General features: G+C 42.0%; 1 protein-coding gene across 1 annotated transcript; it reads right to left on the bottom strand.

Annotated features, from left to right (window-relative positions):
- CLRN3 (clarin 3) lies at positions 1 to 26,513 on the bottom strand. The gene is made up of 3 exons (XM_033940758.1): positions 26,190 to 26,513; positions 3,804 to 3,986; positions 1 to 370 (listed from the first exon to the last, which is right to left on the bottom strand). Exons 1-3 carry the CDS (start codon positions 26,422 to 26,424, stop codon positions 99 to 101), a joined length of 690 nt encoding a protein of 229 aa, XP_033796649.1. The 5' UTR covers positions 26,425 to 26,513; the 3' UTR covers positions 1 to 98.

Here is a 26,513-nt window from a genome sequence, read left to right as displayed (position 1 = left end):
TACGAGTGCTTTGGAATACAAGCATGCTTCTGAAACGAATTATGCTCACAAACCAAGGTTTTACTGTACTTCATAAGTTCTTTTTTGTTGTTGTACAATCAGAATAAAATAACATCTTTGGATTCACTTTCCATAGGCCTTTGTTGTTTCTTCTTCTTGCTGTACCGTGCATGTTGATAAAAATACACTATCACTATGGTTGCAATATTTAAAATAATAATGAGGAGCAATAGCCAAAATGGATAGCCATAAGAGTTCTGAGCATCTAACAGCTCTATTCTATTATATTTATTGTGTGCCAACTTTGATGGTTGCTTGCATGCCTCTGTGTTCACCACAAACAGTATCATAGCCAAGAAGGAGAAAAAACCTAGGAAGAATTAGAAAAAAATACATATTTATATTTATCTGCCCTTTTTGGCACCCAAGATGGAGTACAATCACAAATTCATGATCTATAAACAAATTAAAATACAATTATTACATATTGGCCTTTAATTTAGATGCAATTCCAAAGGTAAATACCATTTACACGTGTAGACTGATGTATACGTGTAAATGCAATTTTAGAAAGGAACAGGTTATGTATATGGTGATGCGCATTTGGTTTTTCCAGGAAGTGTGGTACAGTCATGGAGAAGGAGAGTTTTGGCTGAGTCCAGTGGCATAGTGAGGGTGAGAGGCGCCCCGGGCGGTGGCACCCCTCTCCTACCCTCTTCTCTGCCCCCCATCCACTTCTTCCCCGCCCCTTCCTGCTGTGCGTGCTGTTCTCCCCCTGCACCTCATTAAATGTTCACGGCGTGAGCAGCAACCCCAGCCTGCTACTTGTGCCAGCATTGGCTCTTCCTCTGAAATCACTTCCTAGGCGTGGGTCCAGGAATTGATGTCAGAGGAAGAGTCGACGCTGGTGCGAGCAGCAGATTGGGGTTGCGCCAAGAATGTTAATGAGGTACAGGGGAAGAAAAGTGCCATGGGCAGTAGTGGGGGGCAGGGAAGGAGTGGGAGGGGCAGAGAGGAGAAAGGAGGGGCAAGGAAGGAGTGGGAGGGGCAGAGAGGAGGAAGGAGGGGCAGAGAGGAGGAAGGAAGGGCAGGGAAGGAGTGGGAGGGGCAGAGAGAAGGATGAAGATGGCGCCTGGGGCGGACTGCCCCCCGTCCCCCCTTACTACGCCACTGGGTGAGCCTACAATAGTGCTGTCACCACATTTTACATATGAATGGAAAAAAATATAGAGGGCATTTATACCTGTCCCATGGCACACAAAAGTGCCTTCTTGAAGAAGCAGGTGTAAAGGCCCAGATCAGACTCCCTCAATTACCCCCTTAGCAGTGTTGCCCACATTATTTTGTAAAAGTTAATATATTACACTTATTAGTTACATTTTTAATACAAGTAATACATTAAGTTGACGTGACTATATAAAATAATTGTTTATTTATTGTTTTTAATGACTGGGGGAGTCAATTCAGAGCAGTTTATTATGAGCTTCTGTAATGGTGTTACAATACAGAGTTTGCTTTTCCTGGGATGGTTTCAATACAGACATTATTAAATCATAATCAATAATAATAATAACAACTTTATTTTTGTATACCGCAATACCACAACTGTTCTAAGCGGTTCACAATAAAGAGACAACTGAAAATCAGCGAAGTTACAAACAATGTAGAAAATATAGTAGCGTAATCATAAAAATACAAATTTATCAAAAAGATAGGTCTTTACTGATTTTCTGAAGGATTGGTAAGGAAAAGCTTTCAAGATGACTTCACTTAACCAATTGTTCATTTTACCCGCTTGAAAAGAAAGAGTCCTTTCCAAAAATCTCTTGTAAAGACAGCCTTTCAGTGAGGGAAAGGAGAACAAATGAAATCTACGTGCAGGCATTTCTTATGTTCTTACATATGAGCCAATTCAAAATGATAGGAAAGATAATTTGGAGACAAACCAGTTAAAGTTTTAAAGCAGATACAGGCAAACTTGAAAATAATTCTGGCTTCTATAGGTAATCAATGCAATTTTTTATAATACTGGCTCACATGGTCTGTTTTATTTTAAGCCAAAAATTAGACGAACAGCCAAGTTCTGAATAATGTTCAATCTTTTGATAGTTCTCTTATAAGAACCAAGGTATACTATATTACAATAGTCAAGGATGCTCAGTATTAAGGATTGTACTAACAATCTAAAAGATACAGAGTCAATGTATTTTTTGATAGTACGGAGTTTCCACAATAGAAAGAAAAACATTTCTTAACCAGTGAATCAATATGATCATCAAAAGTTAGATGATGATCCAAAATGACCCCAAGTATTTTAATAGAATTTATCTGATAATCCCTTCCATTCAATCTCAATATGGTCTCATTAGCGGAAAAAGTAATGCTTAAGAGTTATTTTATTACATTTGCATGAAAGCAATCATTACAATTACTTGTTACTTTTAAAAGTAATATAATACCAGTAATATTACTGCCCAACATTTCTCCTAAGCTAGTGATTCCCTGGGTCCTGGAGGCACCACAGCCAGTCAGGTTGTCGGGATATCCACAATGTATATTCATGGGAGAGATTTGCGTACAGTGGAGACGGTGCATGCAAATATCTCTCATGAACATTCAATGTGGATCTCCTGAAAACCTGACTGGTTGGGATGCCTCCAAGACCAGGTATGGGAATCACTATCCTAAAGAACTTGATGCTGTCCAAGGCAACTGATTCCGAGAAACACCTTCCTTCTTAAAACATCCAACCAACAGCTCCCCAAAACATCCAATACCACCACCCAAGCCCCCCCCCCAGCAACAAGAACCCTCCTGATGATTCCAGTGTAGACACTCTAACCCCTCACCCCAACCATACCTACTATGGATCTCATTAGGGGGCAAAAGCATGAAAATGGCCAAATGGGATGCATGCTGGAATTTTAAGATAACACAGATGTTATTTATACTGAAGACTTTTAGTAAGGTTGGATTGACTCCTGACACAAGCTTTACAGTTGAAACATGATCATGTCGAGTCCTTCCCCACTATCATCTGTGGAAATAAAGGCTGTTTTTGTTACCTATACCGACTGGTGGCCTCCCTTTGATACCCCATTTTTGTGGCTCCTCATACACTAAGTGGTGCCCAAACCAGGGAGGTCCCTGCATCTGAGAACCTCTGTAAAGGGGGAAGGGGAAGCCATTTTTCTTTCTCTTTTCCTGTCATTTGATTCGTTGTCAGGAACTGGGCCAATCGCTATAAAGGACAAAATACTGAATGGGGATTGGTTCATTCCACTGACAGGAAAGGAGAAGGAAAAAACATATTCCATTCCATGCAGAAAACTGTATATTACCACAGCAGTGTATGCTGTTCTTTTCTGTTAGCACATTGTTTAGCACTACTGTATTATCTGTAAAACTTTATTTTAATACATTGATTAGGAAACTGCACAGAAGCTCAGTAGACAGTTCTAATGCACAGCTCATTACATTGACCTCTAAGTCAAACATAATTAATTATGCTTCTATAATTCTTATTTGAAATCACCAAATTTTAGCCAATTATGTCTTGCTTTTTTCCAGAAATTAAAAAAAAAACCAAAATAGGGAGAAAAGCTGTCTCTTCCCCTCACCCCTGTTCTAGGGTTAGGGTAGATTTGTTGTTTTTTTTTTTTTGTCTTGCTTTTCTCCAGGACATTTTAAGAAGAAAAAGAATTCTCATGTACAAATGTAAATGAATGCCAGATTCTGCTCCTTTATTTCTCCCACTTTCTGAAAATGCCTTTCGCGCTAGTTGCAATATGTTTCCTACTCACCGTTTATAGCACTCCATGTATAAAGACCAATGGGCCCAAAGCAGTCCTGGTAAGGGTTGCTTACGCTGTTGTACATTGTAATTCCAGAACTCATGGCAGAGCAGAGCAGGCCAAGAGCCAGCAGTGTGATAATCAAAATGTGTACAGCTTCAGGGCTACCAGTTCCCTCCAGTCTCTTTAAGACTAAAAATAAGAATGGCTTTTAATGTATGGTATGCAACAAATATTTAAAGCACATTAATATTTCCCTCCGTGTCACCAAATTAAAGACATATAAGCTTAGCACGTGGGCCCTTATTACCTACATAATGGGTGGCCATAAGGGCTCAGGAGCTAATATGTTTTAATGGCTATGTACTAAATTAGCACATGGTAATGTTCCACCATTTTATCCCATTGGCAAACATGGTCTTAGCACACAGGAATGACCCACATAAGGGCATGCTAAGGCCACTTTTTACCTCTGTTTGTTAAAAGGGCCCCTTAGAAAAGATTGCACAGAATTACACTATCCCAGTTTTTAAGGAGGCTATTTTGCTTCCTTCACTTTCACACCACTTCTTGAGCTAATGCATTCGTTTCTCCTCCTCTTGCCAGAGTCTTTTATAGAAAAGCAGGTGTGAAATGTTCTTCTCACATATGCCTGGGGAGAAGGTGTTCTATCAGTTTTCATCATAGTAGAGCTGTATGTGCCATTCCAATCAAAAATGCAAAAGCAGTTGAGCATGCCAGTTTTAGTATTCATATCATAGTTATTTTTTCTCAATTAAGAGTGCATGGAGTTGCAGAGGAGTTGTTTAGTTGGATAGAATTTGTAGAATTTATTAAATATTTTGCATGTGAAACCATTTTCATGGGATTTTTCATCACCCGTTACCATACAAGTCCCAACAGTTGTCCTAAGTTTAAATAGACTGCCAGGATTTTTGCTAATTCTTTTTTTTGCCTTGAAAGGGACAAGTATCAATCATAGGACAGATATGCACCTGCTTCCTCTACAAGGAAGGAAGTGGCTATAAATTACAGTACAGAGCACATTTCAGGTCCACAACATTCCCTAATTGCCTACCTGCTCAGCACTGATTATAAAATAATATTTTGCATTGTTTGCAGCTGCAAGCCAATTAAATAAAATGAAACAGAAAAACAGAGAAAATGAAGGCAGATAAAGACATGTGGTCTATCTAGTCTGCCTAACCATGCCATCTACTATTCTCTCTTCTTTCTTAGAGATCCAACATATTTTTCCCATGCTTTCTTGAGTTCAAATACACTTTTTGTCTCCACTATCTCCACCAGGAAGTCATTCCAAGCATTCACCACCCTTTCCGTAAAAAAGTCTTTTCTGGAGTTACTTCTGAATTTATCCTCTTTCACCTTCATCCTATGCCCCCACATTCCAGAATTTCCTTTCAACTGAGACTCGTCTCATGTGCATTTATGCCATGTAGGCATTTAAACATATCTATCATATCTTCCCTCTCCCTCCTTTTCTCCAAAGTTATACATTTTGAGATCTTTAAGTCTGTCGCCATATACCTTATGATGAAGACCACCTACCATTTTAGTAGTGCTTTGCTGAAATTCTCACGTAAAGACATTTTTAATGTTAGTTGACTCCTTCAAGGGTTCATGGAATTGTTTATATTGGTATAGTGCTTTTCATCTAAGTTGGAGTTTCACATATTTTGCACTTAGAATATTTCAGGAATATACTGTGATCTTCAGCGCTCTTCTGCTTTACATCTTTAATTTACATTTCTTATACTGCCTGAAAGATATTTAAGTGGCGTACATTCAGATATGGTAAAAATTGGTAAATTTTGGGTTTAAACCAAATTTTGGTTTTGATCTAAATGCAATTTGCTTTTATTGTTCAGTTTTTTTATTCCTTTGTACACCGCATCGAACCACAAGGTATTTGCAATATAGAAATAAATTTTTATGTTATGTTATCCCAAAGCAGTGTGGTATATTTGCAGTCTCTAATTCTATTCATTGAAATCAGCATAACCTGCACAGATCGGCAGGTACAATCCTAAACAAAGGCCCAGAGGAGATAACCTGCATGTTCTGCATAGTAGAGCAGGTCTGATTTCAGTTGCCTTACTGGGTAGACTAGATGGACCATGATGGTCTTTATCTGCTATATATTACTGCAGGTCCCCTAATGTCTCAAAGTAAGAGGTATCAGAAGGCCAGACCTGGTATGAAATCTCCATTCTGGAACTGCACACCTTGATAACTTTGTATTTCTTCAGGCTCTGGGATGTTTTGGTTTATTATTTGTTTTACTATTTAGAAATATACTCCTGACATCCACTCCTTCCCTGTTCCCTGATTCCCTCCGCTGGATCATTACCCCTTCTGGATCTGTTTTCAATTCTCTACATCTTACCTCTATCGCTTACTTCATATCCAACTATGAGGGTCCTTCAAAAAGTTTCCACAGTTTCATATTTTTGCGGGAAATGGTTGGGGCGGGAGAAGTGATAGAAGGGCTTGTCGTAGAATATCATGTGACTAGTCAGTCAAGCAAGCTGGCTCACCTTGCAGGTACTGATGGAATTTGCTTTCAAGATACTTAATAAATAGTGTTTAAAAAATAAAAGTGCAGAAAGTTTTTGAAGGTCCCTCTTGTATATACCTTTGGCTAAGACTTTTTCCTTGCTGCTCCTAAATTCTGAAATGAGTTCTTTGTCGTGGTATTTGTTATTTTTGGTGTCCAAATCATGCTCCTTCCCTCTCTTCGTGTATGTCTTTATTTAAAAGGTGTTCCAACATCGTTTTTCAAGCATTTCCCCTACTGTATACATATCTTTGCATATATATCAAGTAGACTTAGACTTAGGGGTCTTTTTATCAAGCTGCGGTAGGAGTTTAACGCACGTTAAACCACCTGCCGCGCTAGCCGCTAACGCCTACATTGAGCAGGTGTTAGCTTTTTAGCCAGCCACGGGGGTTAGAACGTGATGAAATGTCCAACGCTAGAGCGGCTTGATAAAAGGACCCCTTAGTTTCTCCTATACAATGGAACATTGGGCAACTAGTGCTCTTCAGTGGGTTCTGTTGGCTGCTTATGGATTTCACCATCTCCCAGGTGAGGGCAAATGTTTACAGGCCTTCTGTAAATGTTGAGTGACAGGCCTTGAATGGCCAGACTCCTCTTCTTTTTCCACTATGGGCCAAGATGTCTAGATAGGCAATTTAAACCAAGAAAAAAAGATAGACCTCTAGTGGTTTTGAAAATGGACATTTTCACCTCCTGAATTTTGGATACATTTCTCAAGACGTCCAAATTGGACTTAGATGCACTATCGAGAATGGCCCTCAATGTGTCTATTTTATTAAGGGAAGTACGCACCTACTTTAGAGCTGGTGGAAGTGCTCACACCTAAATGCCAGAGCTATGTGCATCAGTTATAGTATTCTATATGTTATGCACGTCAGTCCTACCCATGCTCTGCCTAGGCTCCACCTATGTATATGCCAGTCTTTAAAATGTGTATGTACGGACCAGCATTTTGGCAGTTTTTGGGTGATTGCATGTATATGTGCAAACATGGGACATATATTCAATTACTCTAAATTTATCACCCACTGTAGAATTAATCAGGTGGAGGGGCATTTTCAATAGACCGTCTAAGTCTAACTTTGGATGTTTCCTGCAAGATGCCCAAATATCGGGTGGAAGAAATGGCCATTTTTGAACCCACAAGACATCTAATTTGTTTTTTTAATGATCTGCTACACATCTTAGCCTAGCAAGACATCTATCTTTTTTGGCCATTTTCGAAAAATAAGACATCCTGATGAAACACGCCCAAACAAATCATTTGCACCTAGAAGGGGACAGCATTTTTAATGGACTGGCTACACAGACATGCCACTAGAGCAGTGGGGCACCTTAGATGGCATTGTGAGCTTCACATAAAGGGTGCCAGGTGAAAATCTCACCGTAACCCCCTTAAATATAAAATGAGCCGTCCAAAACCTACTATACCCACTTGTCTACCACCCCAATAGCCCTTATGATTGCAGGTAACACCTATAGGGCAGTACAGTAGTGGGTAAGAGTGGAATATTGGCCTGGGTCCCTATCTTTATGGCTCACTACACTGCCCACCAGGCTACCCCAGAAACCTGCTTGCTCCTCTACTAAGATTTCCCATACCATATGCTGCTGTTATATAGAGAGGAATGTACTGCGGGTGGGAGGGGAGGGGGGTCACTGACCACTGGGGGAATGTTTGAGGGCCATATTTTTATCCCTCCAATGGTCATCTGGTCAGTTTGGGTACATTTTTGACCCTTGTTTTAAAACAGGTCTAACCCAAAACATCCAACTTATGCCATAGATGTTTTGTAAAATGTTTAATTATCACTGTAAAATATCCAAGTGCTAAGCCCACCCTAATCCCATCCAAAATACGCCCTCTTAAGATTTAGATGCACCAAAGACAAAATGACCAGAAAGAAGTCTAGAAAGTCAGTATCGAAAATGCCCATACCGACGTTTTAACTAGTAAGATGTCCAAGTGCCAGTTTATGCCTTCTTTTGGACATTTAACTTTTTTGAAAATGAGCCCCATAGTACCTTTCCTCCAATAATCTGATCCACTTTATGACTGCAATATAATCTGTACTCCTGCTATCACAGGAGAATATGGTGCAGTGGTTAGAGCTACAGCCTTGGCACCCTGAGGTTGTGAGTTCAAATCCCATGCTGTTCCTTTTGTCCCTGGGTAAATCACTAAGGCCTAGATTCACTAATCTCACAGATCCGATCCATGGCCAGGCAACCAATTCACGACGTGTCCGCATGCAAATGAACACAATCGGAGGCACGCCCCACACTGACCCCAGAGCAATCAGGCACAGCAATCCTGATTCATGCGCAGACTATCTTCTTTGCCTGTAGATGGTCTGCGCATGCGCTTGCTCTCCATGAACAAATAATTTTTTTTTACTTTTATACTCGCGAGCCCGTTATCTGTTAAGCTTAGCAAAATGAGAAAAAGCAGCTTTTGAGACTACTGCAGCATGGAAATCCCAGCACACAATCATTAAAGACTCTCCTGCTCTCTGCCACCCATCCCTGCAGTGCCAGCCCATGGTTTTGATCCGCAGGTTTAAAGTGGGGCTGCACTGCAGCATGTTCTGGAACTTAACAGAGCACACTGTGGTGCAGCCCTGCTTTAAACCTGTGGGTTAAAACCACGGGCTGGCACTGCAGGGTAGGGCGGCAAGAGCGGGAGAGTCAGGGCGGCAAGATCCTTACTAGTGGCATCCGGAAGTCTTTTGGCAACTTCTTTAAGCCTGCTCTGAATTTCATGGGTGAGGAATAAGAAATGCCTTCCAATTCAACTGTCCTTGTATCGCTCTTTCTTTTCTGTGTGTATGTGTCTAATGTTGCATTGCTTGCATGAGAGCAAGGAGAGAAATTGCTTCTGAGGGGCAGGACAGTCAGTAGGGATGTGAGCGACTGGTCCTCAGCTGTTGCTTCTTTTAGAATCGGCCAGCCCAGTCGGTGTTCCTTCTTGTCTGCTTCCTAATTTGCATGCCATTTCCCCTCACTGGCATGCGCGGATTGGATCGGGAGGAAGGTTAGTGAATCGGGTCGGGGTTGGGACACAATCAGTGTCCTTAGGGAATCTAGCTCTTAATCCTCCACTGTGTGAGGTACATTACATAGATTATGAGCCTGCCAGGACAGATAGGGAAAATGTTTGAGTACCTGAATGTAAACCACGTGGGCTATAAGTGGTATATAGATACTAAAATAAATAAATTGTTTGTCCTCCTGCTAGGTCTCTTGAGGTGCCTATTATCTCAATCTGTTCATTCAGTGATATACAGTCTAACACTCCCATCTTATTTTTTGACTTGGAATCACAGTATAGATCATTTGCACTAAAAGCAAAACATAAATGATTTCTAAAATCCGCCTTCTCCAGACCTCTCTTCCATGAACACAAAAGTATTTTGCTAAGCACATTTGCTTTTTCCTCATCACTTGCCACATTGTTCTCAGCATCTTTTGGTCTAATTTCATTTCTAGTCTTCCTCCTTTCTCCAATATTCCTGAAAAAAGTCTCATCTCCTCATTTTACCTCTCTAGCCATTTTTTCTTCTCCCTGTGTTTTCGCCAATCGTGTCTCTCTTCACTTCTTTGAGATTCATCCGTTACTCATTTCCATGTTTCTCTTCTTGCGTTCTTTTGTATTCCTTGAATGCCACCTCTTTTGCCTTTATTTTTTCAGCCACCTGTTTAAAGGACCATAATGGTTTTATTTTCCTCTTGTTTTTATTAACTTTCCTTACAGAGTTCAGTTGTCATTTTTAATAGCTCCTTTCACCTTGGACCAGTCTTTCCACTTCGCTTATATCCTTCCAAACCCATCAGTTCTTTCTTCAGGAATGCTCTCATTTTACTAAAATCAGCACATTTGAAATCCAGGTCTTTTGAGTTTTGTGTGTCCACACTCCGCTTTAGCTTTTAAAGCAAACCATACCGTATGATGATCACTGTTACCAAGGTGGGCACCCAGCCAGACATTAGACACACTTTCTCCATTTGTGAGCACCAGATTCAGAAGTAATTTGGAATTTTTCAACTCTGTCTGCTTTTTTCCTTAAAAGCACCTGGTCTACTTTTGTCTTTATTGCAACCTCTCTTTCAGGATACCCAACTCTTCTGTTTTGTAAGTACCCTTCAAGGATTCATTATTCCAAACTATGCACTCCAAAATGACTGTCAGCTTGCCCTCATGATCTATGTTAAAAGCTGCTTTTAGCTACAGTTTAAAAATGTTCATGCCAACAGCATGATTCTACCCTAATTAAGATGGAACCCATCCCTTTCAATATGTTACCTAAAGAGTGAGGCAAAAAAGTAAGTTACAGTTTTTTACCGTTTTCTCAGCATTCGCTTTGAATTGCAGTAAGAAATTTTACATATTTAGTCATCCTATTTACAAATTACTATTAAACATTTAATTATTTTAATCTATGCTGGTGTTATTGAAATCTTAGTGTTACTACCTAGTGAATTTTAGGCCTTAAAAACGTTCAAGCTAAATCACAGTGAAATAATGCCATTTAAATGAGACAATTATTAATGTGTTAGAATCTTGTAGTCACTGTGAACGCTCATAGTGTCAACCTCCAGCATAAACATAAGTCTTTAGTCACTTTTGGAAGTTCTTAACAGCCTTGTCAATTGGTCCCTATGGCAGGCCATCCTAAATCCTCTGTCAACACCTTGCCCATGATTGTCATTCTGAAGTGAAATGCTTTAAAGAAGTTATCTGTAAATTATCATATTCAAATTATTGTTTACAAAAGTCTACATCACTATGACATCGTTAACCCTACCCCCTGGACGCGCCCTCAAAACAGAATCAGTCCGCAGACCCGCACTTCATGCCCAAACTATGGAATCTCATCCCCCCATCTATCAGAGAGCTGGACGACTTATGGCACTTTAGGAAGGCCATTAAAACCTTCCTCTTCACAAACCCAGCATCATGAAAAAGTCCAAGCCTAAATGATCTCAGATAAATTCATAAGCTAGGCCATAACGCTAAGTTCCTCACCAAGGCATGTATAGTTAATTAGAGTATCTCATATCTACTATAGCTGATTAGTGTACCTCGGATGTTTATATCTGCTATAACATGTAAATTAATGTACGTACCTCAGCTGTTTATTACTACTATAGCGTATCTCTGATGTTCTCTATTTACCTTAACTCTTATCATTGTACCACTAGCTTTCCAAATACGTCTTGTCCATAATTGTCTTGACTATACTGTGTAAGTACTCCTGTAACCCATTTTGGGTTCTTTTGGAGGATGGGCTAAATAAATAAACAGTAAGCAGGTACCCTAGTTTTTGGTGTTTTTTTGTTTTTTTTAAATAATGGCAATTTTGCAGTGCACTTGCACAACACACAAGGTAACTTATGTCAGCTAAATAAACTACATCAAAAACCTACTCTGTCAGAGTAGGTTTTTGATGTAATTTTACAGTGCAAACATTTTTGAATGTGTGAAAATCATTGGGTGGCATGCTAAAAAGTCTGCAACTTCACCGTGTTTAAAGCTAACCTCATTCCACTCTGCACATGAACGTAGATAGTAACAATAAATAAAACTGTAAAATTTCCCATTGAGATTTCAAGCAGTTGCTGAGAAAACAAAAAACTCTAGGGGGTTACTTTTTTGCCTCACGCTGTATTTCCTAACAAACCAAAATCTTTCTTCTCTACATCATCGTCTCACCCACTCATTGATACTCCGGAATTCTGCCTTCCTCTGGGTTCTTGCTTATGGAACAGGGTGTTTTTCTGACACTACTACTAAGAAGATTCTGGATTTCAACTTTCTATGTAAAAGCCTCCATTTTCACCCAACAGATTCTAACCGTAATTTATGGAAGCACGTTGACATTTACTTGCAAACTGTCTAAATAATCATATCCTAATTTACCAATTCATAGATAACTTTCCTGATATGTGTCAATGATTTCGATGACTTTCTTGAACTTTATGGGGCTCATAATCGAAACATAAATACATCTAAAAACCAGCCTAAATCGGCACTTAGACGATCAGTGAGACAAGTCATCCAAATGCCGAAAATCGAACCGGGTTTTAGATGTATCTAAAAATGACTTAAGCCTTCACAGTGCTGCAGTACACCCAGAGCTAAAAGGGGCATTATAGGAGGAGTGGAGATGGCGGGACGTGGGACGTCCTACACTTAGTCGTACTGCATGTATAACCAAAAGTTTTACAATACTGCCTAGACGGAACTTGGACGTTGTGACTTAGGCCATCTAAAACCAGATCTAAGTCACAAGAAGGTATCCAAAGTGACCAGATAACCACTGTAGGGACAAAGTACAGACCCCTACACACTCCCCCAGTGATCATTGCCCTCCCCTCCCCCTCTGCCATAAAAATCATAACAACAACTTTACATATCTGCCTCCAGAATATCAGCACCTGGCAGCCTGGCATAGGAAAGCCTAGTAGAGCTGCACAGAGGTGGCTTAAGAGGTCTGGGGGGTGGGCTAGTGAATCATGGAGAGGAGGACCCAGGCCCATAAGCCACTCTAACCATTGCATGCATGGTGAAACATATGCACCCCCCAAACCCTTATGTACTGCCATATAAGTGGCACCTGTAGCCATAAGGGCTATTGGGGTGGTAGACAGGTGGATCTAGTCGGTTCTGGGGGTGTTTTGGGGGGCTCACCATGACCTATAAGGTTGTTGTGGTGAGATGTATTTGTGGCACTCTTTTTGTGAAGTTCACAGCAGTGCCCTATAAGGTACCACCTCACTACTCTGGTGCAATGTTTGGGTGTCCAGTCCATCACTTTGCTGACCCCGCCCACGTCCAAAAGGTCTTTTCTAGGTGTTTTGGGGCTAAATTCACTAACCTGCCCGATCGTGACAGATCCATGACCGATCCGGGCAGGTCCGATGGATTCTGCAACCAAGAATATTCTAATGGGGGCAATCGGAGGCATGGTTTGCGCATGTGTCTGCTGTCTGTTTTTTGTTTTACTTTTTTTTACTGGTCCTGACTCTCCTGCTCTCTGCCACCCTCCCCACAGTGCGAGCCTTTGGTTTTAACCTGCAGGTTTAAAGCGGGTTAAAACCACGGGCTTGTGCTGCAGGAAAGGGTAGCAGAGAGCAGGAGAGTCGGGGCAGGCAGAGAGCAGGTCACGGCAAAGAGCAGGAGAGCCAGAGAGAAGGTCGCAGTAGAGAGCAGGAGAGTCGGGGGTGCCAGAAAGAGTCGGGGCAGGCAGAGAGCAGGTCGCAGTAAAGAGTAGGAGAGTCGGGGGTGCCAGAAAGAGTCGGGGCAGGCAGAGAGCAGGTCGCAGTAGAGAGCAGGAGAGTCGGGGGTGCCAGAAAGAGTCGGGGCAGGCAGAGAGCAGGTCGCAGTAGAGAGCAGGAGAGTCGGGGGTGCCAGAAAGAGTCGGGGCAGGCAGAGAGCAGGTCGCGGTAGAGAGCAAGAGAGTCGGGGGTGCCAGAAAGAGTCAGGGCAGGCAGTACTCCGAGTGGAGCCTCACCAAAAAAATAGCAGGGCAGAGAGCAGAGAAGCCTGATTGGGGCAGAGAGCAGGGCGGCCAAAGCAGGAGAATCGGGGTAGAGAGTTTTTTACACAAGCGACAAGTCGCTTGTTCTTGATCGGCCAGACAGTCGGTGTGTCATGAAAAAAGTGTTATGAATCGCGTCCTTCGTGCTTTGCATGCTGATTCCACTCATTTGCATGAACGTATAGTATCGCTACATAGGTCTGAGGGAAATCGGGTCACAAAGGGGTCACAAACCGATCAGTACACGATAGGCTTGCTTAGTGAATCTAGCCCTTTGACTTGGACGAATTTTTGATCAAAAAAGGGGTATAAAGATGGATGACTTAGCAGTCTGGACGATCAGACAGCTGGACTTACAGTTAGACGATTAAAAAAAATGTTGGACGTATTTTTTGAAACTGGATCTTTTCCTATGTCCAACTTTGGGTGACTAGCTACTTAGGCCCAAAACGGACTTAGATGTATCTTTTATTTTTGCTAAAATTCAATAAACAGATTTAACTTAAAAGCCTAAATTTGACTTGCAGACTTCCCTTCTACACCTTCCTTTGTCATTAGTACCCACATGTAGCAAGCCAGTTGACAACTCTCCAGCACTGTCTAAACCTTATAGGGTCTGCCCGACCCCACAGGTTCTGTCTCTGTCCCCGCCCCCATGGGCTCTGTTCTTCTTTGTACATGGGCTCTGTTCTTCTTTGTACAAGCTTCGATCACTTATGATTTTATATTTAAATCTTTTTATTAAACTGTTTAAAAATCACAAATAGAGCCTTCCATTTGAGTCTCAGTTTGATACAACCTTCCCAAAGATTCAGTTGCCTATGTTTTTACATTATCTGGGAAGGTAATTGGATTGTCTTTCAGACATGGGTGTAGAAGAGAACCTAAACTGTGTAGTGGATTAACAGGAAAATAAGTGTTAAATGCTGAAAATGCTTCTTGATGCCAGCAACAATGGATGAATCTGTTGCAGTAACAGTAAGATGCTTGAGCAACGGCACACATGATAGAAGGACATTGCAGGTGGTAGGAATCTGATCAGCAGACAAGACACAATAGTTCATTTAAATCCAAAAGCAGCTTCTGCAGTTTTTTTAAATCATTGAATTCAGTTGCCAATTGTCTACGACGTGTTAAATTTTTACATACTGGTACTAGTCTCGAGTTTAAATTTGCAAATGACACGGGCACAAAACCTATCCCTATCTCTGCAAGTTCTATTCCTGTTCCCATGAACTCTGTCCCCGTCGTGCGGTTAACTAAGGATACCTGTGTCATTCTCTACTTCTTACCACACCAAGGTGATGATATCCTTCCAACTGACCTCTCTCCTCCAGGGTAGCACCTGGGCTACCAGAGTGGAGGGGGGCTTTCAATGTCTTTTGGGTTAGGTCCAAAGACAAGTTAAGATGGTACAGTGGGGTGCCAGAGGGCAGGAGAGAGCCACAGGAGAAAGAAAGCTTGCTCGTCTGATCAGGCAGGGAAGAGAGGGGTGGGAGTACTGAAAAGCTTAAATCTATCAAAAAAAAGTATTCTAAGACTCCAGCTAATCCAGAATACTGCAGCCAAACTGATCTTCTCAAAACGCAAGTCTGACCATGCCTCCCCACTCCTTGCCAAACTTCATTGGCTCCCAATAATCTCCAGAATCCATTTCAAATGTTCCTGCCTGGCTTTCAAGATCATTCACGGAATCCTGCCTCCTCTTATCCCACTGTCTTTCAACTCCTTCAGTCCCGACTCCTCCAGAACTGCCCAAAGGCTTAAACTAGCCTTCCCCTCTCCACGCGGCATCCACTATTCAGGCAAACTGGGAAAATCCCTTCTCTTCAAAATCACAGGTCTTTGGAACGACCTCACCACCCCGCTGCGGAACCTGAGCTCCCTTCAGTTATTCCGCAAACAACTGAAAACCTGGCTTTTCAGCAAATTGTAGCTCTATCCTTCCCCCCTTTCTCTCCCCCCTTCTACACATAAGTTCATGTAATCCTTTTTTCTTCTTCTCTACCCACTATTTTAAGTTCTTGGAGATGATGCGGTATATAAACTTAAGGTTTAGATTAGATTAGATTAGGAATGCCCAGCACAGAGCCCATGAATTAGGAATTAGAGAGAGGGGACCCAGGGAATTTCCATGGGTATCAACCAGTGTTGCATTAAAGGAGAAAATATACCTGAATGAAGGAGTCATCATGTGAGGCAGCAATGATACAGTACATCAGTGCTATTTTTGTAATGATCAACCCCCTATATTAGTGGTATATATCAGAGAAAGTTGTTGAGGAGTGCAAATAGGTCAGATTTTCAGTAGTCCCTTAATGAATATGTGCATGGATACTATTTGTACTGTACACAGATCTTTCTTGTGCATATTAAGGATATAATGAACCCCCCCTCCCACCCCTACCCCAACATCCTCTACCCAGCAATATCTCCTAATTTCTATTTTGTTCTCTCTTTCTCTCTCTCTGCTTTCCTCATCCCTTCTACAACAATTCTCACACTCTCTCTCTCTCCAGCTCTCCGTGTGCTACAAGTTTCACAAGACCTTTCACTTCCTGCTCTGCAACCTTGTCTTTTTTCCCATCCCCTGACTAGCTGACCAGCATCAGACACAACTCTCTCTCTTTTCTTCTTCCTTTCCTCCTCATTTGAGTAACCAAGACACCTTTATATTCAGAATGTGGATGCAAACAGAAATTCATTCTCTAGCATTCATGCAAGGGGGTGGGGCTTCAGTAGGGCCTGTGTAGCTGACAAGCTCAACACTGAATTTGTGTTTGCTGCTGCCTTTACTACAGGAATGCAATGCGGACTGCTGGGCACGATGGACCTCAGGTCTGACCCAGCGGAGGCGTTGCTTATGTTCTTAGTGTAGCTTTGCCATCCTGCCTGCCCGCACCACAAGGCGGGCTCCGCCTAGCTCTTTGCAGTCAGGAGGTTTGCCCACCCCACACCAGGGCTCACATGCCAGTACAGCAGCGGGCACCTTAGAGGGCACTGCTGTGAACTTCACATAAAGGGTGCCAGAAGTACATCTCACCATAACCCCTTTCTAATTTATGGTGAGCCGCCAAAACTACTACTGTATATCCATCTGTCTAATACCCCAATAGCCCTTATGGCTGCAGGTGGCACCTAAATAGCAATATAATAGGGTTTTGGTTGGCTCACACTTTCCACCATAAATTTAGTGGTTAGAGTGACTTATGGGCCTGGCTCCTCCTCTCTATGGTTTTAGCCTTTCCATCAGATTACTTATTACACCTGGGTGATGCTTCCTAGGCTTTCCCATACTAAGTGCTTCTAGAGGCAAAAATGCACTTTTTTATTCAGATTTTGGGGGGTGGGAGGAAGTCAGTGAGCAGTGGGGGGAGTGTGTGTGTGGTCATCTGGTCAATTTTGATACCTTTGTGGCACTTAGAAGCTTCTAAAACAGGTCTAGCTTTGAAGTCTAAGTTCTGTCTTGGACATCTTAGGAAAGGTTTGATTAATCGCTGCAAGACGTCCAAGTTAAGCCCGCCCAAAATATGCCTATAACATGCCTCCCAACATACCCCCTGGAACTTTGGATACACAGTGGATGAAACATCTCAGTAGATGCCCATGAAAACTATTTCAATTAGCACTTGGACGTCCAAGTGCCGACTTAGGCATTTTTTTGAGACGTTTTAGTTTTTTTGATTATGAGCTCCTTAACATCCATTACATTAAGAAACTCTAGCAAACTGAATACAGATCCCTATTAAAAAAGCCATATTTGGAATGGTTGATCAACTTTGCTGAAATAATATGTTAAACTTACTGAATACATTGATGTGTATATCAAAGCTAATTCAAAAATTGGGGCTCAGTTTAAATAGATATATAAAAATCAAGATATGAACCCATTAAAGGATGAGTTTGTGAATATAACAGGTCACTGAAGCTGAATTTCTTACTGTATAACCTTGGACAAATTCTTAACTTCTTTGACCATGATTTTCTTCAGAGGCATGCAAAAGATTATGTAGTGAAATTAATTTCCAGAGGACAGAGTAAAACAGGGCTTGAATAACCTTTTAATAGACTAAGACAATCCAGATTTTCTGCTGTTCACAAAGACCATTAAAGAGGTTTTTTTTAGAAGCCTTACTCACAATTTCCAGATGGAAATTCTGGCATCTACTAATGAAAATGACATCCACATGTAAATGGCAATTTCAGAAATGGCTCAGTTTACACATTAATGCCAATAATATGTAGAAACTGTAAGGGGTCCTGTTGGGAATGTGGCCTGAGTGGATCAAAAATCTACTGGAACACAGAAAGGACAACAAAGCCTCATAGGCAGTCGTATGTGTGCGGACGATGTCAGGAACTGAAGAGCTTGAAGAACGAAGTCAGTCATCTGAAGCACAGGATCCGGGAACTGGAGGGACTCTACATCTCAGAAGACCCGTTCCAGACAGCCAAAGACCCTATGAGAGAGAGGCACATCGAGGAACAAGTCAGGGAACTCGAGAAGTTCATTGAGGATGGCTACAGGAGAGTGGAAGAACAAGAACATGAGCAGCGCAGGAACGAGGAAGATGCACTAAACGGAGGACAAGAACCATCTGTCACCAAGGCAGAAGGATCCCATGGAGGAAACTCGCCGGAAGAAAAGGCAAGATCCTACCAATGCCTAGAGGGAGAAGAAACGAAGAGCACCAAGGACACAGATCTGCGACCACAGCGGAGGCTGAAAAAAGGGAAATCTGCAATCCTGGTGGGAGACTCGATCCTAAGACAGGTGGACAGTCACATAGCAGGTGGAAGAGAGGATCGGCTGGTGACCTGTCTCCCAGGAGGAAGAACTAAGGACGTCGTCAACAGCATTGAAAGGATCCTGGAAGGAGCAGTGATGGAAGAGACGGCAGTGATAGTCCACGTTGGGACAAATGATGTCACCAGGAGAGACTACAGCAGGAATGCACTAACCGAACAGTTCAAGATCTTGGGAAGGAAGCTGAAGATGAGGATCCAGGGGATAGCGTTCTCGGAGATCCTACCAGTATCAAGGGATGATGTAAAGAGGTAGACGGAACTACAATCAATAAATGTGTGGATAAGGAGATGGTGTGAGGAAGAGGGATTTCACATCATGAGGAACTGGACAACGTTCTGGGGCAAAAACAAGCTCTTCAGGAGAGATGGACTACGCCTGAGCATGGCGGGAACTAGACTACTAGCAAACAACATCAAGAGAGGAATAGAGCAAGCTTTAAACTAGGAAGATGGGGAAAGCCGACAGTTGACCAGCCATCGATGTTTCGGAAGACAGTATCCCAAAATGATACTGAGTGGGGAAATCGCTGGGAAAACACAAATGACACAAAACAGGAGCTGAAAAACCAACGGAGCTGGACGAATCAAGAGGAGGTTAGGAGGAGTGTAATACAAGGAGAAGACAAATTGGAACAAGAGGAAGGGAAGGAACAAAAGGAGGAAAATAAGAACGTACCACAAGGGGATGACAGGAGAGACAATAATCAGGAGTCTGCAGGGCAGGAAGTGGACGGAAAGAAAAATGAATCGCAAGGGAAAATAACAAGAAGAAAAAAATATCAAGACCTAAATTGCATGTACCTTAATGCAAGAAGCCTGAAAAACAAAATGGGGGAACTAGAAATCATGGCCAAAGATGAGAATCTAGACATCATAGCGATCACGGAAACATGGTGGAACAAGAAAACCAAATGGGACATAGCACTGCCAGGGTACAAGCTCTACCGAAGAGACAGGACACACCAGAAAGGATACCATTCACTCGACCGGAGTGGACACAGCAGCAACAAATGACTAACTGGAATCACTATGGGTTAAAATACCAGGAAGAAAGGGAACCGAGATAAAGATGGGACTGTACTACTGCCCACCTGGGCAAACAGAAGCAAGGGATGAAGAACTAAGAGCCAAGATGAGGCGAGAATGTAAAAACGCAAACACCATAGTTATGGGATATTTCAACTATCCCGGGATAGACTGGAGCCATGGAGTTTCAAAATGTTCAAAGGAAACGGAGTTCTTGGAGGCTGTACGGGACTGCTTCTTGGAACAGCTTGTCAAGGAACCAACGAGAGGGACAGCTATTCTGGATTTAATCCTCAACGGGCTGAAAGGATCTGCCCAGGAAGTGGAAGTATTGGGACCATCAGGAAACAGTGATCACAACATGATCCAGTTCAAAGTGGAAGTAGGAATGCCAAAGGGGAAGAGAACCATTGCAAAAACGTTTAACTTCAAGAAAGGGAACTATGATGCCATGAGACTATTGGTGAAAAGGAAACTCAGGAACAGCTCCAGGAAAACACAGACAGTGGAGCAAGCCTGGACCTTATTCAAGGACATGGTAAACGGAGCGCAAAACCTGTATATACCTAGACTTAGAAAAAGGTGCAAAAAGAATCAAGCAAAAGACCCAGCATAGATAACCAATGAAGTTAAGAAGGTGATAGGAGGCAAGAAAAAATCATTCAGGAAGTGGAAAAAGGATAAAACCAAGGAAAATTGGAAAGAGCACAGGAAGCATCAAAAAGAATGTCACCGCGTGGTCAGAAAAGCAAAAAAAGAGTATGAAGAGAGACTTGCCAAGGAGGCACGGAATTTTAAACCATTCTTTCGATATGTGAAAGGAAAACAGCCGGCGAGGGAGGAGGTGGGACCCCTGGATGAGGGAGACAGGAAGAGAGTGGTAAAGGAGGAAAAGGAGGTGGCAGACAGATTAAGCACGTTCTTCTCATCGGTCTTCACAAAAGAGGACACATCCAACGTGCCGGAACTGGAAAAATTATTCAAGGGGAATCAAGAGGAAAAATTATCATGCATGGAGGTAAGCCTCAAGGACGTACTCAAACAGATAGATAGATTAAAAATTGACAAATCTCCAGGCCCAGACGGAATCCACCTGAGGATATTGAAAAAGCTCAGAAACGAAACAGCGCAGTTACTACAGCAGATTTGCAACCTATCCTTGAAAACAGGGTTAATCCCTGAGGACTGGTGGCTAGCAAATGTTACACCTATCTTCAAAAAAGGATCGATAGGCAACCTGGGGAACTACAGACTGGTGAGCTTAACCTCAGTTCCGGGGAAGATGGCCAAATCATTAATCAAGGACAGTATCAATGAGCATATAGAAAAAAATAACCTGATGAGAACAAGCCAGAATGGTTTCTGTAAAGGAAGATCATGCCAAACGAACCTACTGCACTTCTTTGAGGGGATAAACGAACAATTGGACAAAGGTGACCCCCCCATAGACATCGTATATCGGGACTTCCAAAAAGCCTTCGACAAGGTACTCCATGAGCGCCTACTAAGGAAACTGTGGAACCAGGGGTGGAAGGGGACATGCACAGATGGATCAGAAATTGGCTGGCGGACAGAAAATAGAGGGTAGGAGTGAAGGGACACTACTCTGACTGGAAAGGGGTCACGAGTGGCGTCCCGCAGGGGTCAGTGCTGGGACAGCTGCTGTTCAATATATTTATTAATGACCTGGAATCAGGGACGAAGTGCGAAGTTATAAAATTTGCCGACGACACAAAACTCTCCAGTAGAGTTAGTACTGTTGAGGAATGTAAAGAACTGCAAAGGGACCTGAACAAACTGAGTGAGTGGGCAAATAAATGGCAGATGAGCTTCAATGTAGAGAAATGTAAAGCCTTGCACATAGGGAAAGGAAACCCGATGTACAACTACACGATGGGGGGGATATTACTGGGGGAAGGCAACTTAGAAAAGGACTTAGGGGTTTTGGTGGATAAAACAATTAAGCGAACAGAATGTTGGGCATAATCAAAAAAGGTATCACGACCAGAACGAAGGAAGTTATCCTACCACTGTATCTAGCGATGGTGCGCCCGCATCTGGAGTACTGCGTTCAATACTGGTTGCCGTACCTTAAGAAGGATATGGCGATACTTGAGAGGGTCCAGAGAAGAGCAACAAGAATGATAAAAGGCATGGAAAACCTTTCATATGCTGAAAGACTAGAGAAGCTGGGGCTCTTTTCCCTGGAGAAGCGGAGACTCAGAGAGGACATGATAGAAACTTACAAGATCATGAAAGGTATAGAGAAAGTAGAGAAGGACAGATTCTTCAGACTGGCGGGGGCAACTAAAACAAGAGGGCACTCAAAAAAATTGAAAGGAGACAGATTTAGACCAAATGCTAGGAAATTCTTCTTCACTCAGAGGGTGATGGACACCTGGAATGCGCTTCCAGAGGAGGTGGTAGAGCAGAGTACGATTTTGGGTTTCAAAATGGGAGTGGACGATTTCCTAAAGGAAAAGGGGATTGAAGGGTACAATTAGAGGGATACTATACAGAGCAAAATGTTTTTAAGTAAAAGATCACTTACAGGTCATTGACCTGGGAGGGCCGCCGCGGGAGCGGACTGCTGGGCATGACGGACCTGTGGTCTGACTCAGCAGAGGCGATGCTTATGTTCTTATGTTAAAGCTAGTGAGGAAAAAGGAGACCAGTGTCTAGAAGATCTATCGATTCAATTTATTCAAAAATACACAAAAAATGGAGGACAATCCATGCTGCTATCACTAAGTGCAAAAAACAACCTAAAGAAGTCAAAGTTCTTTAAATCACATAGAGGACAGTCCTACTTGCTATCAATAAATGGGATAACAAGACTTGACACAACTGTGTTTCAACAAGAGTGCCTGCATCAGGAGTCAGTCTAATTGTGTATGACAGTACATATATGCATAGAATCGCACCTTTATAAATGAATCTTAAGGTATTCTCTTCCAAATCACAACACTAGGAGGGTACTTAAATAAAGTATCCACTGCACTAAACACCCTTAGTGAACTTCAAGATCCTCAGTAACATGACTCTGTATTCCAAAAACTTTTTATACAGATCTAATATTTTATAGTAAATAGTCTTAAAGCTTATATAAGATTAAAGACTCTTTACTATAAAATATTAGATCTGGTGACGCTTATATAGCTTATATCAAGGAGCATTAAAGCTTATATAAGATTTACCATATAAGCTTACATAAGCTTTACTTATATAAGCTTTAAGACTATTTAAGCTTTAAGACTTATATAAGCTTTAAGACTATTTACTTATATAGTAAAGGTTATATAAGCTTTAATGCTCCTTGATAAAAGCTATATAAGTGTCACCGGATCTAATATTTTATAGTAAATAGTCTTAAAGCTTATATAAGCTTTAAGACTATTTACCATAAAATATTAGATCCGGTGACGAACAATACAGAGTCGTGTTACTGAGGATCTTGAAGTTCTCTAAGGGTGTTTATTGCAGTGGATACTTTATTTAAGCACCCTCCTAGTGTTGTGAGTAAATATATGCACACACATAGGGAAAGGACTACTATGCTGTCAACTGGTAAAACACAACACCATCTCTTCTGAGGTACTGGTTTTTGTGACTTTCAAATGCTGCACACTGTACAGTATATTATCCAGGTGGGTGTTTTAACATAGGCAGAGTCTGGGAATGATTTATGTTTTGCATACATCTCCAGCACTTAAATGCACACACTTACACTAGCTCTGTGGCTGGCAAAAGTGCTCATGCCTAATTTATAGGCATGTATTTTTGCTGAAAAAGGAAAATAGGCACCTACATTTTTTTTTTATAGAATAGCCAGGCACTCAATTATAGATTTGCTCCCAAAATGATTGAAAACCTCTAATACAAAAGCCTTGTTGTGAGCAGCTTCTGTTGTAAATTGCACAGGGAGAGAGCAGGAAAAAGGAAGTGATAGTGATTCCTATATAACTCTCTGGTGAGATCTCATTTTGGACTTGTGTATGAACGGTACGGTACAGTTTAGGGGGTGATGACAGAAGAGCAGAACTTGGGTGTGATTGTATGTGATGATCTTAAGGTGGCCAAACAGGTCAAAATGGTGACGGCGAAAGCTAGAAGGATGCTATGGTGCATAGGAAGAGGTATGGCCAATAGGAAAAAGGAGGTATTGATGCCCCTGTATAAGGCTCTGGTGAGATATCATTTAGAATATTGTGTGCAATTCTGGAGACCGCACCTTCAAAAAGATATAGAAAGGATGGTTTTGGTCCAAAGGAAGGCTACTAAAATGCTGTGTGGTCTTCGTCATAAGGCGACAGACTTAAAGATCTCAATATGTACACTTTGGAGGAAACAAAAAACAATGTGGAGAAATGAAGTTCCTGAGATGGACTTTATTACTATTAAAACTTGGCAAATCACACAAAAACCTCTAGGATGCAGTCCACTGAAAAGCTTTGGAACCTGGACCCAACAAGGTCCGTGTTTCGACAGAATGTCTTCTTCAGGGGTCCCTTTGAAGTCCTATGGTAAAGATACATGGATAAAAATGCCAGTTGGAAAAAAACCGATCCATTAAAGCTGTGTGCAGGAAAAGCAGGAGAGGGGAGATATGATAGAGACGTTTAAATACTTACATGGCGTAAATGCGCATGAGTCAAGTCTCTTTCATTTGAAAGGAAGCTCTGAAATGAGAGGGCATAGGATGAAGAAATGATAGACTCAGGAGTAATCTAAGGAAATACTCTTTTACAGAAAGGGTGGTAGATGTGGGGAACAGTCTCCCGAAAGAGGTAGTGGAGACAAAAACTGTGTCTGAATTCAATAAAGACTGGGATAGACACGTGGGATCTTAGAAAAAGAGATAATGGTTACTGTGGATGGGCAGAGTGGATGGGCCATTTGGCCTTTATCTGCCATCATGTTTCTATGTTAGATTTAAAGATCTTAACATGGAAAAAAAGCAGGAAAGGAAAAATTATTCTAAGCTGCTTGTAGCCCACCTAGAGCTTCGATTTGTGAGGATTCAGAAGGATATAAGATTGCACATAACCTAACCTAACATATGATAGAGTCATCTAAATATCTCAATGGTATACATGCTCAGGTGGTAGACCTCTTTTAACTAAAAGGGAGTTCTGGAATGAGGGGCCATAGGTTGAAGATGAAAAGGAATAGAATCAAGAGTAAACTAAGGAAATATGTCTTTATATAAAGGGTGGTGGAAGCATGGAACATCTTCCTAGTGAGGTAGTGGAGATGATGACTGTATCAGAATGCAAGAAAGCATGGGATATACACAAGAACATCTCTGAGTTAGAAAAACGGATTGTAGAGCTCAGTAATACATTGTTTCCCCGAAAATAAGACCTACCAAAAATAAGCCCTACCCCTAAAATAAGCTCTAGTCCAGGGATTCGCCAACAGCTTCCCTTCCCTCCCATCCCTTGTGCAGCAGAACCTTTGAGCAAGCACCCGCACACACACCCCCGAGCACCTGCCGTGCATCCTTCCCTCCTTCTCATCAGAACCCCTCGGCGATCCTTACTTACCTCCCTAAGCAGCATCGGGCCGGCAGCACTCTAACAGGCTGCTTCGGCCTTGTCTGCCCATGAATTCACTGCCATGTTACTGATGACATCATCAGTAACGTAGGGGAGGGTGCTGGGGGGGAGGGGGCGGTGCTCGCTCAAGGGATTTGCTGCACAATGGATGGGAGGGAGGGATGGGAAGCTGGGTAAGGGTCCTGCTGCACGAGGGATGGAAGGGCGGATAGGATAGAAGCTGGGCAAGGGTCCTGCTGCATAAGGGATGGGAGGGAGGGAAGGGAAGCTGGGTAAGGGACCTGCTGCGCGAGGGATGGGAGGGAGGGAAGGGAAGTTGAGTAAGGGTCCTGCTGCGCGAGGGATGGGAGGGAGGGAAGGGAAGCTGGGCAAGGGTCCTGCTGCGCGAGGTATGGGAGGAAAGATGCTGCACATGTGGGGGAAAGGAAAGAGAAATAATTGTGGTGAAAGAGAGGAAGGGAGAGATGATCATGTGCATACCCCGAAAATAAGACCTAGTGCCTTTTTGGAGCCTAAAATTAATATAAGACACTGTCTTAATTTTGAGGAAACATGGTAGGTATGAATGTACAGACTGGTTTTTAAAAAATCTGCCATCATTTCTGTTTCTGTGTGACTATAAACATATACTGACACTGGAGATGGTTTAAGAGTTTCAGTTGACCTACTGCTTGAAAATATTTATCCATTATAAGTTAAAGGCAACAGAATTCAAGCACATTTTGGGTATTTGACTTCAATGTATCAAAAAATAAATATTTCTAATCAAAGTCAACTTTTACAAGTAATTTAATCTATGATACAGTACTTTAGGTCTGCATTTCCTAGTTGACCGAGATATTGTTGTGTTACTTAGAGGCAAAATGAATTAAATGAATACCTTGGAAGGGTTCTGCCCTCTCTGAAAACCCACCGCCATTCAGCTTTTCCTTTTCAGATACACCTTCGAAGAGTCCATAAGTGATGTATACAGTACCATTCGAACTGTCATCCTTGTAAACAATCACACTGGAGATCCAGTTCTGGGTTCCAAGAACCACACAGATAACACTGAAAGATCCAATACTGGCAAAGAAGCCAGACAGAAACATCAGAGTTTTCTGTCTAGACGGCATGGCTTCAATTTATGCTTTGTTTAAGAGGATGTTTTTTGTAATTGTCCTCGTCTTTGTCACAAGAGTACTTACAGATGAGGACTGCTGAA

Source organism: Geotrypetes seraphini, chromosome 4, assembly GCF_902459505.1.
Source record: "Geotrypetes seraphini chromosome 4, aGeoSer1.1, whole genome shotgun sequence".
Classification (NCBI taxonomy): domain Eukaryota; kingdom Metazoa; phylum Chordata; class Amphibia; order Gymnophiona; family Dermophiidae; genus Geotrypetes; species Geotrypetes seraphini.
Note: the sequence above shows the minus strand (reverse complement) of the source record. Positions and strands in the feature narration are given on the sequence as shown.